Source organism: Streptopelia decaocto (genome assembly GCF_964273445.1).
Source record: "Streptopelia decaocto genome assembly, chromosome: 3".
Classification (NCBI taxonomy): domain Eukaryota; kingdom Metazoa; phylum Chordata; class Aves; order Columbiformes; family Columbidae; genus Streptopelia; species Streptopelia decaocto.
The window spans coordinates 20,226,625-20,244,637 of NC_138656.1; the positions used below are offsets into that span (position 1 = coordinate 20,226,625).

The following is an 18,013-nucleotide window of genomic DNA, read 5'->3' on the forward strand; positions in this document are numbered from 1 at the left end:
TGAGCTCACTTCATTGAGAAGCAAGGTCACTAAATGTTCACAGTCAGTCCACTTTGAGAATCGAAGTATAACTTTTGTTCCCTTCCTCCCAGCATCATTTGTGTCTGACAAGAACTGAGGCGATCTCCGTGCCCTTGCTTTATTCTGACTTTGGAGCAGTGCAGTATCTTTGTAAGAAATCCCCTCTTGGGTAGTAGTGTTGTAAGCTGCTCTTGCAAGCCTTATCAGTGAGTTTCTGCTGAATAGAGTAGTTGACAGGGGATGAACTCTTGTTCCAAGAGGGAGAAGAAAGCGGAGAGAAGATCAAAGGATTACAGGGAGATATTTCCCAGGGAGGAGCAGAACCTTTTCAGTGTGTGTATCTGTTTCTTGTAGATATAGCAGGTAAATTAATTTAAATCTATAGGGCAGAAGCTGCAAATAGGAAGCACAGGGCAAGATACATCCCTGTAGCCCTGGAGTGACATAACAGGGTGGCTTTATGCTGTTGCCTTTCCAAATGGCAGCCTGAGGTGGGATGAACAACTGTGTTGCTGCGGTTGGCCAGGTACTCCTAACATTGGCATGGTCTGTGCTGGGCAACACGGGCAGGCTGGGGAGGAGCTTGTTGACACTGAGAAAGATCTTCCCAAACGTAAGCTCATTCATTCTGTGGGTTTGATGGCTGCTGATGTAAAACACAATGATTTGCCTCCCACATCCAGGGGACCTACATTTGCTCAGATCTTTTTGTTACTCCTGTGAGTGCCACAAGGTCCGTGCAAAGATGAGCCCTTGTTCATTTAGGTGCCTACTCATGCTGGAGCCCTCTGAGCTGTTGGCCTTGTCTTCCCTGTTGAATGTCCCCATCTGTGGAACTTGGTCTGATCAGACTTTGAATAAGCTTCGAGTGGGATGCCAGACATGTTTGTTTGGATTAGGGTGGGATTTTTTGGTATTAGTGACAAATGGGAAGAGGGTTGTGCTAGTGATGCTTGCAGAAATGTTAATGCTGTGATGCTGCCTGTTGTGGGTGGCATATTGCTGCTATGGTGATAAGTTTTCTTAAATTGCTACTTTTAAATGCCCTTTCTATACATTGTGTGTACCGTATCAGTGAAGCAGTATGAAAGGAGTTTAATTTGGGTTCAAGCGTGTTTGTGCTTTTTCTGTTTTCTCAACCCCTATCCTCCTCCCTTTATGGAGGCAGATGATGCCACCAGGTTGTGCAGTTACCTTGTCCTGCTTGGTTGTGTTTTCACTGGTGTTAGTAGTGCCTTTTTAACAGAGGTTATTTTTAGGAAAAGCAAAGAAACAATTGATTTCTGATTTTTGTTTCTGTCCCAGAATTTGACAGTAATCTGTTTTGGTGTATGTATTTTAACCCCTGCCAAAAACCAGGTGAATGCCCACTGCATGGGTGGAGAGAAGCTGAATCCCCTGAACAGTTCAAACCAGAGGTTCCCGATGGAAGGGTATTGCGATGCTCTGACTGCTGTTTCTGTCCCTCGTTTCCCCTCAATTCCCTGTCCCCCCTCCCCCTCTGCTTTTTTTTTCTTAATTATTTACAGGGACTGGCAACAATTGCCCAGAGGTTTTGCTTGTTTAATGTTCTCCTTCCTCCCCGGACGGAAACCGTAACTCTTCCCATCGCTTCCCTCTCGCTTCCTTTCGCTTTCTCCAGCTGTTTGCTTACTGTTGCTTTCCAAACCCCTTGGTACTCCGGTCTCCGTGGTGACAAGGGGTGAGGTCTCCTGCTCCGCCTGCGATGCTGACAGGCGCAAATGAGAGCTGATACACCCCGGCAGCCTGGGCCAAACGCCCTGCGGCCATCGCCTGGGGTACCCGCATCAGCCTCCTGGCAGTCCCACCTGCCTCAAATTCTCCCCGTGAAACACTTGGGGGCTTGTGCCTCAGTGGGTCTTCACAGGGGCTATGGTTTGTTATTATAAAATAAGGGAGATGGGGAGAGGAAAAAGGTCAGTGCTTATAAAAAGGGCTGTTGGCTAGAAGGACCTTCTTACCTGTGCTCTCTTCTTGATACATTATATATGCAGTCTTTCTTGCCTAATATAGTTACATGCTTTGTCCATCTTCAGTGTTTAAGTATGGCCCACCATGGTTACAGAAATATTTTTTTAAAAAAACAATGCATCAAACAAAAAACCCCACCAAAAAAAAAAAAACCAAAAAAAACAACAACAACAAACCACAAACAAAAAACAACCACTATTTGGAGCACCAGTCTGTGGGCCTTTTGGCTGACAGGTTTTCTGGAGACTAGGGTGGGTGTATGTTTTCCTGTGTTGTCTTCCCACTCTACAGTTTTCTTCCCCCTCCATCCAGATTAGCAAGACATCTACAAAAAGAGGCACAGTCTCAGCACAACAACTCGGAATTCACAGAAGATCAAAAGGTGAGTGTTGCTCTTTGCTCAGTAAAGGACCTTGGCTCGTAGATGTTGATGTGTATTGTGGTTCTTTGTATCTCACAGACCAGAGCCTTGTGAGACCTTTATTCCTCCCTCAATATCCACAAATAGAGCCCAGAATGGCTAAAACAGTTGCTGTCATTAGATGTGACAGATGCTCTGCTGTCTAATATTGAATGTCATGCATACCAGTGAGAGTTCTTCATAACCTGGGTGTTTCTTTTTCTGGGTGACCTTTTGATAACTTGCTTATACAACTTTAATGCAATTTATGTTGTGAAATTTGAATACAAAATGTCTTGAACTGCAGATATCGAGGCTGAGGAGGATGTTAACTTAACATGTAACATCTGACTGGCAGAATACTCCGTACTAGTCTCCTAGCATGTTATTTATGATCTTTCAAAATATTGAAATTATTTGACTCCTTCCTCCCTCCCCTCAGCTGAAAATGCTGTTTCTTGTCTCGGCATTGTATTAATGCAATTCTGTGACAGGTTTTAAGAGAAAAATGCTGGCTGAGATCTCACACACTCAAGTATTTTCAGCAAAATAAAAACTTTTAAGATATGAGATCCTGCTAAATTTTCATATCTTGTATACAGGCATGTTTTTTTTAGGAATACTAAATTAGAGAGCCTCTGTATTTCCAGATTTCCAAGCCATAAGATCACTTATCCGAGCAATGGCGTTGCCTGAAGAGTGACATTTGCTAGCCCAGAATCCCATCTGTGGAAATAGGGTGCTAGAATAACAGGATCTGTGTTTGGAAATGTTGGTCCTGAAAACAGGCCCTGGCTACAGAAACTGGAGATGAACTTGATGTGTTTAGAGAAACTCATTACAAAGAAATACACTTTTACATAGAGTCTGACAGAAGTTTGTAACTGTTTCCTTGACATGTACCAATAAGAAAAGCAAAGAGCTGGTCTTCCATGTTCGGTTTACCTTCTGCAAAGAGGAAGGTAAGGCTCATGATCCTCTTAAACAGAGTCAGAATCTTGGAGAAGAAGGATTTGGTCCAGCTTTCCTGAATTGAAGGCCTGAGAGCCTTGTTAGTGTTGGACAGCTGGTTACTCTTTGATTGCTCCTGCTCTCTATCCCTTGCGGGTGGCTCTCTGAGTCATTCTTAGCTATAGCCACCGTTACTGCGGGTTTCCCATCTCTGGATACTTCAGAAAGTATGGTTAGTCTATGAAAGCGAAGCTGTTAATCTCTGATTCTGGAGGAGGCATCATCTCCTGTGAGTATGGGAACCAGAGCCACACGGGGCTCTGTTTCCAGATGTTCCCTGGATCTTGTGGAGAGGACCTTGGCCCAGCTTGTGGCAGTGAGTGAGGTCAGCCACGAGGGAAGGCCTGAGGGGCTCAGGAAGCAGAGATAACTGACCTCAGATGTTAAATGCACAACTGCGATCGGATCTTAAGGCGACAGTCTGCCGAAAAGGAACAATAAGGAGTGGCAGAATCCTTGCAGAGCGATATCTGTTTCTAAAGCTGATATAAATATCAACCTATTTTGTGCATTATATCACTTACCTTCTTTTTTTTTTTTTTTTTTTAATAGATTTTGCAGATCAATAAAGGGCTGATGCACTGAAACTTTGAGCCTGGTTATCAAATGGTGGTGCCTGTTTCATTAGTCACATACACAGCTGAATTCCCCAACATTTTGTTGAGAGAACATTCTCTTTCCCTCTTCTACCATTAGGAATGCTAGTCACACCAAAGAGTCTTGCTATTGCTTTGAAAGAAGCACTTAAAACTCTGTACAGCAACATCTTTTAGTTTAACGATAGAGTCATATAAGCATTTTGGTTGGAAGAGACCCTTAAGATCATTGAATCCAACTATAATCTGAATCTAGCACTAAATCATGTCCCTACAAATGTTAAGGTTCTTGCTGTTCTGGCCTTCCCTATTTCTGTAGGAGCTCGGCCAGTGTAATCTAGTGATCGTGACCAATTACTGTCATCACCAGTATCATCCACGTGGTGCGTGGGAGTAGAGTTTTGCACACTTCTGGGTGTTCAAGCAGTTTGGTTAAATAGAAGTGTATCTTCTCTCTCCCCACCTTTCAAAAAATATACACACCAAAGCAGCTACTTTTGCTTAACCAAGTTCCTGGCAATGCATGCTCCACCATGCTGTTTCCTCCTGGTTCCAGAAAGTCTCTTTCTCTAATACCTTGTATTTCTGAAGTTCTGTATGTCGTATAAGAGCCATCTCTTTGTTTTTTTCAAATGTAGAACAGTGTGTAAACTTCAGGGTTTGTTTATCTGATATTACTGGCCAAGGCTGTGCACAGAGTTTCATTACTGGAGAAAGCAAGGCTATGAAACTGATTACAATTTCCAATTGCTTGATCTACCCTCATTCCAGTCTTTGTGCAGATTTACAGATCGCTGTTCTCCAGAGGATCATACATACTGCTGAGAATTACTATGAGTCTGTCGTTGTTTCTTACTCGACATACTATGTGGGGATGATGGATTTCAGCAGTGATTCCTCTGTACCAAGGGAAAGCTACTAGCTTTACAGCTACAGAGAAAGGACAAGGCCAGGTTCAAACTCCCAGCCTTGTGTGTCTGTATAAACTTTTACCATGTTTGGGTTTATTTTGTGCATCACAGGTGGTGATACAGTGCAGATATGGATACACTATAATTTATGGTGTGTTACTTGCTAATGTAATCATACAATCTGTTAATCTAACAACACTTGACAGACACCACCAGTTTCTTTCCTAGGTGTACTGTGAGCCGGTTATCATTTATCTTATAATAAATGTATTGTTTGTGGTAAGAATCCAGACTTTTAAATATTCATATCTTGCCTTTTTGCTATTGATCTGAAGAGGCTGTTTTGAAACACTGTGTGCTACTTCCCTTGCTAGAGCAGGCTAGTCTCCAGAATTTGCCATTCATTCCTGGATTTTCAGCTTCTCCGGGGGGGATGTTGTCATCTTGTATCTACTGCTGGACATAATTCTGGAGTTTTAGTCCTTAGGGAAGGCTCTGTCTTGACTTAGATAATTGGCAGTTTTGGAATCTTCATTAATGATTATGAATTTTGTTGAAGAATTTCTCTGCAGATAAATACTGTAAGCAACAAATCAAAGTGTTTAAATGTAGTCACCCTGCAACAGCCTTAAGGAGGCTGTGCAACAATTTCATCGCCTAGAAGCTGCGTGTATGATATGTTAACAGATACAGTTACTAAGAGATTTACCTCAGACTTAACATCTACATCCTGCTGTTCTTTGTTTTACCTTCATTCTCTAAAAACCCCATCTTCATTCACGATCGACCACTGTATTTTGCTGCATGAATTGTTCCAGTCAGGTTTGGCCATGGTTGCCAGTTTGCCTCCAGCTACAGTTACTCTCACCCTGTTCTCTATGCAATAAATTTGACCTTTAAAGCCCTCTTCTAACCGCAGTTGTTGCTTCTCGTGTGACTGCTTTTTGTGCTAGGCAGTATTAGAAAATCGTGCCTTTTTATGCAATGCTAACTTGCTGAAATCGGACCAATGTTGAACGGTATTAGCATGATTCATTAAACTACTGGTCTCCTAACAGCCTAGACCTCTCTTTAAAGCCAAACTCTGTTCTGGCTCTGTATTTATGCAAACATCTTTGACTGCGTTACAGTTAGCACAGTCATTACTCACACAACGGCACTGAAGAAACCTTGACTACGAGATCAACTGCCTTTTTCCCTTTCTGATCATGAGCTTACATAAAACTGAGTCTTAACTATTTTAAACTAGCAAAGTTAATTGTGGCTTCAGCTTTTCTAGTGAGATGCAGAATGTTTTCCCTGCTGCAAAAATGAGCCTTTGCATGGGATAGTTGCAGCTGAAAATGATAGCAGTGTTTAGCTGCATTTTTAACTTTTGGGTTGGGTGTGGTCCCTTAAAAAAATAGTTATGAATAATGCCTGCTGGGAGCTTGCCATATTTCAATAGATTCCGTATAAAACCTATTCTTTACTATTTTAAGACTCCCAAACTCTCTTCAATTAATCCGTTTCTAGAGCCATTATTGCCCTTCATTCCCCGGGAGCCAGAGAACACACATTTTGTATTGCTGTTTGCCCTGTTAGGAGGCACCCGGTTCAGGCGCTTTTAAGAGTACACAGTTACTAATCTGCAGGATTTGGAACAGGGGTGTTGCTGAGCTTATTGGTGAATTGACAAAGGAGACAGAGGTTGAGCAGTGCTTCTTGAGACCCCATTTTCAGGGGGGACTTAATGTTCCACAGGCTAGACCAGGAGGGGAAGAGCCATATGAAAATCTGTTTACGTGTTCTGATTCTGTGGTGGGGCATGGGGGCTGTGTGCTGGCACCCTGCAAACTCATAGCCTCTTTCTGGGGTGCAGTTGGAGGGGTTTTGATCTCATGCAGAATGGACGTGCTCTTCTCTTGGCAGTCAACACCCAAACCATCGGAACAGCTGGTTTGTGCAAATGTTGGAGCTGTAGTCAAACCTCAGAGACTTCCCCTCCCTTCCCTAGTGAGCCTCTGGATTCCTTTCTTTTACCCATTACTTCACACCTTCCTCTTTAATATTTTACCTTTGCAAATGTATCTTTCCAGATGTTCTGAAACAGAAAAAAAAATTCCTTTTGTTACGCTGCAGTTGAATAGATGGATGTAGTGCATTCTCACCCTAGGGACTGACAATCTGCTTCTATAGGTCTACCTGGTGTCCTCCTGTCCAGCCTGAAGGAACACGTATATCCACAACACCCATGTCTGGAGTGTGGGTCTGGAAGTGTCAACATGAAGCCAGGACCGTACATACTCCTTTTTCAAAAATCTATGTTTTCCCAAGCTCTGTTGGAGGTCCACCTACGGATCTCTTATGTACCAGAATTTATTTTGGGGAGGTAGAAGTTGGCTGACTGAACCTAGGCTACAAAATGAACCTCCACATAAATGCAGTTGTAATATTTTTACCTTGACCTGTTATGTGCAAGCATATGGTCATGTTGCTCTATATTAAAATCCCCAAAGAGCACATCACACATTCTGCATCCTAGGCAGAGAAGAAAACAATGTGTGTCCTGTACTGATATGCATAACTCGCTACTTTTGTGGTAGGTGCTCAAAAATAATTGAATTTTTTATAAGACCTCCATAAAATGGACAGTAATATAAACCACAAGGATGTAGAATCTGGGCTAGTGCCATGTAAGAGAGTGTTTAAGATGGGAGAAGATACCAGGTGGGGAGAAATGGCTTTAAAAGCTTTGATGAGCCCTGTGGTGGCAGATGAAAATCAGGTATCTGAGGCTTTTACAGATCCCAGCTCTTGGCTCTGCCCATGAGGTCTTGATGCCTGATCCACTTGTGATTTAGCTCCCCACCTCTTTCAGCCTTCAGTGTGGTTTAAGGTGAACCGAAGCTGGAGCTGTGTAGCTTTCAGCCCAGCCTGTTGAAATGAGTGGTGGCCCGGGAGCTGACTGAGGAGGAGTTCTCACAGCCCTTTGCAGGAGAGTCAGGGCAAGGTAGCTGTGAACGCACATCCATTTTTATCTGCTGCTACAAACCTCTCGGAGTTCTAAAACATAACCCTCCTTTAAAAGGCCATTTTGGCTTTTGACTGATACTGCATAACTTGCCAGGTGCCCAGACTGTTGAAGTTCTTTCATGCTCAAGTCATGCTCTAGGAAATCTTTTCTTCTCCTTTACATCCAGCCTGGGGGGAGCTGTTTTTATACTGGCTGCTTTTAAAGCAGAGAATGAGTTACAGGTGTGTATTTCAACTTTTATCTTGTTTCTGGGGGGAAATTTACTTTGAAAATAAACTGCTTTTCTTTATAGCTTTATTGTTGCTATTTTTCTTGCACTGTAAATGTTCCACAGAGCATTTTGGATTATATTTGGCTTTTATCTCTGCCAACAGTCTTAATTGTTCTTCAGTAAAACCTTCTAGTTAATGAATAAACTTGTGATGTTCAAGCAAGGTAAAATATACTGTGTAGGTGTGTCCACTTGGTGTCAATTACAGAAGTCAATTTTTTCAGCTGGTAGTAATAGAAACAAATGGGAATGTTGCTTGAGCTTCTTACTTTGTGAGACATAAAAGCTTAAGTAGCATTGTCTTCAAAGTAAGGCTGCTAGCAATGGGCTATTTTGAATCCCATCCCTCTCTTTTACATTTTTAAATAAAAATGAGAAATTACTTCACAGTTTTGCTCTGGGATATTTTAGCTGACAAGTTTGAATCAAATAATCTGTTTCATGCTTCACTCAGAGTTTAAAGGTCTTAGAATTACAAAAATAAAAAGAAAAATAATCCGCCTTTATACTTCCTCTCCCATCAAAACCCACAAAACTGGGCTGGTTTTTCAGTTCTGAGATACTGGGCATCTGTAACTTCTGAGGGGGGCTGACTTGGTCTGCTGAGATTTTAAACCCGATAGAGGAACTGTAGACACAACTCCCAAAAGGTCAAGTTAGAACAAACCATTCTGTTTTTCAGAAGGTAATATACTGCTTGGTTTGGAGTTTTTTTCTTTCTCTCCCCTATCACTTCAGAACAGTTGAGTTTAAACAATTTATGATGAGGTAGGCATTATTACAGTTTCTGCTGAGTGAATAACCCCCATCTGTGGTGATGAGCTGTGGGAGGGGAGTTAAGTGCAAATATCTGTTTCATCTATTGCACTTTCAGAAAATCTTGTTTATGTGTAAAAAAAGCTTCTGATGCTGAATTATCTGGTACTGAATAATGGATCTGAAATATTTGTGAGAAAAATAAATGGTTTGTGTTTATATTTTTAAAAAGTGAATATGGAAGAACATAATTGCAGTATTAAGTAACTTTTTTTTTTCCTTTCAGAAAACCATAGCTAAAATTGCAACATGCTTGGAACTGAGAAGTGCAGCTTTACAGGTAAAGCTCTTTTTTTCTGTGTAGCTTCATACTTCAGTGAGAGGTAACTGTAGAGCCTTTTAAAGCTATAATAGTTTAGTGTCTTCAGATATAGCCAAAACTTCTGAAAACAGCGTAAACAAACTGTTGAACACTTGGGCTTTCCAGGCTGTCAACATGATGCCCCAGGTGGCTGCCTTAAAAACCCTTGAGTGCTTATATGAGCGTGTATTAGGGTCTGTACAGGAATTTAACTGCAGGTTTTGTGTCTTCAGTTCTTTCTTTAGAACTGATTAGTTTGTCTCCCTAACCTGTGTGCAAAGGTAAAAAGATCCCTGGAGTGATCCTTGCACTAATTCAGCTGCTTCACAAATCATAATAGAGCACAAGGGAGAATATCTGCGTAGAATTAAAATGACTTGGAGGCAGTTATGAAAACTGGCAGTGCTGAAGTCAAGTGTGTGAAAATAATTATTTAGAAGCTACTCTTTGGGCTTTATTTCTTGACTGAAGGTAAATGCCATGGAAGTGAATTTATTTTCTCTCAGCACAATCTTATCCCCAAAACAAAAGGCAAGTGAGAGAAATTTCCAAAACAGTGTGGGTGGGGGCAGTGATGAATTAACTGAAGCAAAGTTTGGGTTACTGGATTACCTCTTGACCAACAAAGAGTGGTGACAGGTACATTTTGCATCAGGTTACTCACAGCAGCGCTCCTGAGTACCTTGTGTTGCTGTAAAAGGTGCAGCAGCTCCATTGTGCTGCCTTGTGACTGTCTGAGAGGCCAGGATACTGTGACAATTTAGGCAGCGTGCTGGAGCTGGACTCTTGAGGTGGGGGCTGAGCAGTCTGGGGGCTGTGCAGCATTCAAAGAATTATTTGCTTAGCTCCACCTGTATTTCTATTTTTATCTAATGTGGGGTGTTTGAACAGTGTTGTACTTGTTCTGAGTCCCTGTGACTTTGTGATGAGGGCAGGTGTGTCCCACAGTGGGACAGCTTCGTGAGTCAGGTCACGTCTCAGAGCAACAGCAGAAGATGGAGCAATGTCATAACCTGCCAAACTAAGGAGATGATGTCTTGCAAGAATGGCTTTCCATGCTGTTGGTTCCTCAGCAGTCTTCTACTTGCTACACTTTTGTTTCTTAGCAGTTAGTGTGGTCGTCTTTTCCCGCTATTCTAACAGTATGGGCATAGCTGCTTTATTGTCCTTCTGTAGTCTTGCAGAAAATCCCCGCTGATGCTTGGGCAAAATCAAAGAGGAAAAAAATAAGTTAGGCCTTAAAGAAATGTTGAAAACAATGAGTAATCTTAAGAGACGCCAAGGGTGCGATGACACAGTAGGTAAGACCTGATCCTCTGCCTAAAGAGGACATCCAGTGTCAATTGTCTTATTTGTGCCACTTGTCTTGTGCCAGGTCTGCCACTTGTTATTTCAGAATAGACTAGTTCAACTTGCAAGCTGTTGCTGCACCACCTCAGAATAAAAAAAATTAGAACTTTTCTGTTGAGTTAGTGAGTCTAATAGGCTTACTGAGAAGCAGAGGTGTGCCTCAGCGGGATGAGGAAACCGCATCATCAGAGTTGGAGAAAGGAGAGACAGGAATCCCTCTTCCATCTCCAGTGAGCTCTTAGCTGAATGTTCAGTCGAGTTTATCCTGTATACTGGAATTTCTGCCATTGTTACAATGCTGGATGTGTGTCTTGGACTGTGAATGCTCCTGTTGGAGCATCACTTTGCAGTGCAGCCCTACATCTAATCTTGCTTCAGAACAACTTGTTTGGGGAAGAATTAAAACAAGTCTCTCTGTCTTAATGTTCATGTGTGTAGTAAGTATGAAAGATAAACGAGTTGCTTTAAAAATATTTATCTTGCATTAGAGGTTGGATCATGGGATAAGTTTGTTCTCAATAAGTTAGAAGTAGTGCATTTTCTGCCTCATCTGTGAACCTAGCCTCTGTTGGGGAGATTTGGGGTTTTTTTTAAGACATAGCTTTGAAGTAACGTGGTATATTTGAACAAAGGAAGCACCTTGCATGCTTACTCTAAGATATGGTAGCTTTGTCTGAGGGGAAGGTACATACCAAATTCTAACTCTTTCTTTGTAATGTCCTAGTCCACCCAATCGCAGGATGAATTTAAGCTTGAGGATCTGAAGAAGTTGGAACCAAGTAAGTATTGTCCTTGTATTTTAAGTGTGTGACATTTATCATTACAGTGGAAATTCTGACAGCAGCATGAATACTGACTGACGACAATGTGGTTTGACAGTAATGCTGGTTTTAGGTGGCTCTTCCAAATATCTGTTACCATATAGAGAAAACTTTATGTGTATTAAGGAATGTAATGTGGGTAACGTCAAAGTATATTAGTCCTAATGTTTCAGGTAATGCATTTGTCTTTATTCTCAGATAAGTTGTTCTTTGAGTGCTGCTAATCTTTGTGCAAAATAGTGATTAAATCTATCAGTAGTACCGTATATAATCAGCTGGGAAATTTACCTGCACATTTCTTGTTTGAACAGAGTTTCGATGCTTTGTGGTCTTCCTCCTTGCAGCACGAAGTTTATTTTTGTTTCTGAGAATATATAACTTGTGCTCATGGTAGCCAATCACCTGTCACCTTCCACTGTAATGCTTCCAGACTAACGAAGTTAAAAGTCAAAGCGAGGATGTGAGTCAGTGTTTGAAGGGTTTTCTCTAATGTTGTTTTTTCCCCAACTGATCCTTGGTCAGTTCTTGGTACATCAGTCCAGAAATAACTTTTTCGTGTAGGCAATTATCTATTCATCTACTACATTTTCCTTCCCATGACACTGGCTGCTTTATTCTCAAAGCATCCTTATGATCAGATCTTCTACATCTAAGCAATGTTATCCTGAGTGCTAACATTTCTGCTGTTCTTGGGGAACAGGAGATGTGGAAGAGCTGCTTTTGTGCTGGCAAAAGCTGGTTTTCTTTTTTTCCTGTCACAGTTGTATAATTAAGGGGAATGTTTGGGTTAAACATCATGGGCAGGCAAATGTTTACACTTACTGAATAAGCTGAGCTGCTCTGCACTCCCATTCTCTAAGTAACCGGCACAGGATCCTACAGGGCAGCTTGTCAAGAAGCAGGGTGTTGAATTGAGGTTCCTAATGTCTCTACCAAAAACATAGAGTCCAAATGCTTTTAAACTGCTCCCTGAAACTGGCAAGTGAAGGTATGTTACAAGACTGCTAGGTCTGTGAAGACCATGACTCAGGAAAGAGTTTAACTATGTGTCTGAAATATTAGGTCTTTCTCAATCTACATATTGCGTATCTGGCCTCTGCATCCTCTGATTTGGGATTATTTTGTGTAGACACTCCTGGTCTTTGTTTACAAAGTATTTAAAATGTTGTAATCATTTAACGATTGGATTTTAGACTCCATTGTGCAAATGCCTTTAGAGTGACAGAATGACCGATGAGGAATCATGTTTTAATTGATCAAACTGTTCTACAAATCAAAACAAGTGATTATTGAAGACTTTAGTCAAAATTTACGTTCTGCCAACAGATGTAAAGCTTCCTTTGAAATGCCTCCTTTTCTTAAAAGCCAATATTTCAACTACAGTACAACAGTCCTGTTTGCTTATCTTGCCGTCTGTCAGATAATTGATTTTTTGCTGTCAAAAAAAATGTTTAACACTGTGAAGTGCATTCAGCCCACGCCTCATACAACAAGCAACTATATTAGAACTGAGGAAGAGTGTGTGGCCATCAGTTTTTGAAGACACTGAGTTATTTTTCTTGGAGGAGAACAGATCCTTCTCTGACAACAATTGAACATTGATGTTCTTAATGCTGCCTTCTGACTTGGATTGTTCTGGCTTCCTTCTCTCTGAATTGTGCCTTTTTTGTGGTTTTTAAGTATATCTTGAATAGAGTAAATCTTAATCAGGCCAACACCAGCCATTTCGTAAAATACACCATGAAGTGTTTCAATTTGTGTTGTCAATTTTCTCTTGTGTTCCAACAGAAAAAGCTAAAAAAAATCTGGGCTGGCTGGCAATGCAAGTAAGTGATTCCTTTGTTAGGGCAAGCCATTCTGTTAGGGTGGAAGGAAGACAGCTATTCACACAGTTTGGCTTGTTTTAATTACTTTTGTGCCCGAAGCTGTCAAAATGGCTGAGAAATTTGGTTTTGGTGTTGTTATAACAACCGAGGTCCTTAGATTTAGCCTGTTGGTTTTTTTCCTCTTGTGTTGTCAAGTTTTAACTTTTCCTACTTAAGCTTGCATTTCACACTGCTTGGAAAGCAAAGCAGTTGGCTGGTTTGGTTTGTTTATAGGATTTGTCACTGAATCTTTTGTGCTAGAAAAATGCTACAGGAGGGTTCATACATACAAATAGTTCTTCTGAGACAACTACACTGTGTGAAATCATTGCTAACACACTGGATCTCACAAATCCTCTTCTGGTGAAGGCTTACACCGGTGTTACAATGCACATTACAAATGGATAGGCTGGGCCATCCCCTGTGCCTGTGTTCATGTGTGATAATTGTAGCCACTAAGCAACTAGTTTCAAACTCAATTTATATGTATTATAAAATAAGTAGATACTGGGTTGTACTGGGGAGCCTGATATCTGAATTGTTTTGTGTTGTCTATTAAAGTACAGGTATCATAGGCTGTTGCTAAACATTGAACTGGACAGTGGCCTTTACCAAGTGAGTGCCTACTGGTCTTACTGCTCATGATGATAATTTCCTTTGAAATCTTTCAAGAGAGAGCCAGCTGCTGATAAAATCAATGTGACTTTGTCCAGCATCACAATTGAGAAGGCAGCTTCTGCACGTGAGCCTGCAGAACAGTATTTTTAAAAGATTTCTGTTGGAAAACCAGCATAAATGCAGCCCATGATGCTGGAATCTGCCTATCAGTTACACAGGAGGAGAACTTTCTGTGAATCGTGTTCTCAGCAGCAGCATCTCAGAGGGGAGCTGCTCTTTCTCCCAGAGGCGATGTGTGTTTTCTAAAAACAAAACCAAAAAAGCCCAAACCAACCTCTTAAAGGTGTCTTACTCAGTATTACAAGGGAGATTCCTGTTCCTTGTAACCTGATGCTTTTTTCTGTGATATGGTTATTTTTATTTAAATCAACTGAAACTCGCACTTGTGATAAACGTAAAGAGGATTTTCGTTTTCCTCGAGGGATGAGTGTTGCGTTTCTGTTTTATTGCTTTTTCTTAGTGACTGGATAAGTGTTTCACCAGGCTGAGTGCTGTAGGTCCACTTCTTATCCTGATGATATTTAAAGGAGCACTTCAGTAAATCGCCCTGTGGCAACTTTGCAAAATGGTTTACTGTTAGTGACAAGACAAAGCTGAAGGCATTTTAAAAACTTGATCCACAGCTTTCTGTGGCAAAAGGCCACAGCTTCTGGGTGGTGTTTCCAGAAGTGTTCCTGAGCTAAACGTTCAGCATCACCTTTGTGACCAGCACCCCCAGGATGCTGATCGCAGGTGCTGCCCAGGGCAGGGCTGGTATCAAGGCCCGTATGTGCAGCTGCAGCTCTGGGGCAGGATTGGCAAGCAGCAAGATTTTAGGTGCTGGAAAACTGCTTGCCTTTTTCCTGTGCTCATATCCGTGGAGTACTTTGTGCCCTCTAGTGATGACTGAAATGAATTACTAGAAGGGTTTTTGTTTGCTTGTTTGTTTTCAGGGGATGTAGTGAGAGAAACTGGTAATCACACAGCATCACAGAGTGTCAGGGATTGATAGGGACCTCAAAAGATCATCCAGTCCAATCCCCCCACCAGAGCAGGAACACCCAGATGAGGTTACACAGGAAGGTGTCCAGGTGGGTTTAAATGTCTCCAGAGAAGGAGACTCCCCAACCTCCCTGGGCAGCCTGTTCCAGTGCTCTGGCACCCTCACTGAGAAGAAGTTTCTTCTTATATTTAAGTGGAACCTCCTGTGTTCCAGTTTGTATCTGTTGCCCCTTGTCCTATCATTGGTTGTCACCGAGAAGAGCCTGGCTCCATCCTCCTGACACTCATAATGGGCAAGAGAGAGGAATCTAGTAGTTACCAACATTTGGAAGGTGGGAGAAGAGTTACTGTAATTTCTGTTGCTTCTGTATAATGTGCCTGTATAACGTAAGAGATCTCGCTTTATGGAACTTTCTCTTCCTGGGACAGTTTCACTTTCTGTCTCTGGTATGACGTAGCTCCCGAAAAGCTGGGGAATTCTGAGAGTGATAAAAATCCCCTTCTTTTCCTGAACCTCAGCTGTGCTGGGAGGTTACTGTCTGCTATTAATCAGCTGCTTTTCCGGTGGGAAGTGGCTGTGATCCTTCATCACCATGCTGAGAGCTGCATTATTGATCCTTTGGAGCAGAAGTCTTCGGAGAGAGAGAGAGACTGAGACTTGGCATTGGTTTTGTCTGTCACATCCCTGACTGGGGGCAACTTAAAGCTTTCTATGTACTTATGTATTGTGTCCAGCTGGAATCAGGCAGTACTGAACCTCTCGGGTGGTGGTACAGAAATCAGAGGAGTAAAAAAAAAAATAAATCAGAATGAGCAAAGACTGGAAAGACTCTTCAGATTCCTTATAGTTTACCTGAGGGATTCTTTATAGCATTCAGATGGTGTCTGGTAAGTTAATGATGGAGCCCATGCTGGATGATGTGACCATGAAGACAGACAAGGAAGCTCTCCTGCTCTGGCTGGGTTGTGGTGTGCAGAGGGGCCTGGCAGTGCTTCCTTGAATGTAACTGGTATTTAAGTACCTCTGGGTATATGTGTAATCTTAATGCTGTTTTAAAACAGTTTTGTTCTCCCTCGGGGAGGGAGGGAGAAACCTTCCCCTAAGGGAAGATTTCTAAAATGTGCTTTGAGAGGGCTTATTGCAAAGTGAGGCTCGGTGAGGGGACTCAGTTTTTCTACCTCCTCTCCCCATGCCCAGTCTGGGATACTCATTGTCTGGTAGGAGAGGGCCTCTCCCTGCAGACCTTCTCTTGTAGATTTGTAGGCCCTTTAGCCATCATGAAATGCTCATTTCTTTCACATGCTTTTGGCAATTTTGCTTTTACTCATAAATACTTTTGGAAATAACAGCTAAAGTTGCAGTTACTAAAACTTGAGTTAAGTTTCCAATACAAATGGCAAAGCCATTCTCCACTGAAGGCTGGAGAGTTTAGTTGGTGTCTGCAGGACTCCATGCTCAGAAGTTGTGCTGTATCACTTCTGAATTTTGCCAGTTTGCCCAGATGGTAGAGGGCAGGGAAAAAGAAGGAAGGAAAAAACCAAACTAAAACAAAACCCACCACCAAAAATCCCCACAACGCATCAATGAAGAAGTAGGAAATCTCAACTGGGCGATGTGTTACTTCAATCTGTTGGGAGCTGTCGTCAATAACAGCAGCACTCTCCTTTCAATAACCACCAAAGATTGTTACCTTTAGCCCAGGGCCTGTAGCTTTTTCTGGTGATGCTTTTGGTTATTGCCATGTTTGTCTTTCCTGCCTGTGTAAATGTGGTGATTAGGGTACCAGAATTGCAGTTAGCCTGTCTGAATGTTACAGTGATACAGGTCTGATCAGGAGCATACTGGTGTTTAAAATATGAGAGAATTTTTTTGCCGTGATCTGATATATTTTTAATGTTATTATTTGTGTGTGTGAAGATGATGTGAGAATGGACATAGCTGTGCAAAGTAGTGGACTTAATGCTTGTTTATGGATATGGATTCTTTTTTTTTTTCCTTCCTGTCTGCAGTCTTAAAGAATATCCTCACTTACAACAAGGAGTTTCCCTTTGATGTTCAGCCTGTCCCACTCAGGTAAGAGAGAAATGGGTCACTTTATGTACAGGTGTGTATCCAAAAAGGAGCACAGCCTGGGACCTGGTGTATATCTGAGACACTAGAATTTCTGGAGCTGCCTACTTGCTGCATTGCTTTGGGTAAACTGGTTAAAAAAAAGCTTTTGAATTCTGATCTTCTAGGTACTACTAAAAACCCAAGCCCATGCTTTTGGTAAAATCATTAGTTTGTAGGCCCCTACATGTCTCTGTATTGTCTCTTGGTTTTAGACTCTGTGCTTTTGATGTGGGCTGAGCTCCTGCAACCTCTCTTGGGGTCTGTAGGTACAGTCAGTAGCTAATCAGAAGCACAAAATGACATTAAGGCATTGTTGCTCCGCTCTGTACTCAGATACTGACTTGTGGGTTGAAAGCCAGATGATGAATCTTTGGTCTCATTCTTCTTTCTTATGTTTTACAGGAAGATTTTAGCACCTGGAGAAGAGGAACACTTGGAGTTTGAGGAGGATGATGAGGAAGGAGGAGCTGGAGCAGGGTCTCCAGACTCTTTTCCTGCTAGAGTTCCAGGTAGGGGCAGTAGCGTTGTCATGCCAGCCTATGTAGCATGTGTAAGTTCTGTCTCTGAGAAGCCCCTTTCTCCACGTGTGATTTGAAAAGTTTGAGTGAGGAGCAACAGGCTCATGTAAACTTTAATACTATATTGGAGAACCACAAACGTGACCAGTATTTTTTTTTCTCAGCAAACAATATCTTATTGCAAAACAGTTGTATGGATAACCTGTGAGGGTGGTGCCATCTACCTCAAATAATGAGGCCTTGTTCAGACAGTATTTTCATTCCATGCACTTTGTTAACTTTGCTATGTGAAGTGTTTCAAGTGCATTCAAATGTGGATTGTCTCCATGTTTTTCCTGAAAGGAGCATCACA

At 41.8% G+C, this 18,013-nt stretch overlaps 1 protein-coding gene across 2 annotated transcripts in view; it reads left to right on the forward strand.

The window, feature by feature from the left end:
- The window catches only part of AIDA (axin interactor, dorsalization associated), a 31,214-nt gene that overhangs the window by 1,661 nt on the left and 11,540 nt on the right, over positions 1–18,013 (forward strand). For both annotated transcript variants that reach the window (XM_082049048.1, XM_082049049.1), the window contains exons 2-6: positions 2,326–2,395; positions 9,261–9,314; positions 11,410–11,464; positions 17,041–17,104; positions 17,546–17,652. In XM_082049048.1, coding sequence (XP_081905174.1) covers positions 2,326–2,395; positions 9,261–9,314; positions 11,410–11,464; positions 17,041–17,104; positions 17,546–17,652 — 350 coding nt within the window. The remainder of the gene's footprint in view (positions 1–2,325; positions 2,396–9,260; positions 9,315–11,409; positions 11,465–17,040; positions 17,105–17,545; positions 17,653–18,013) is intronic.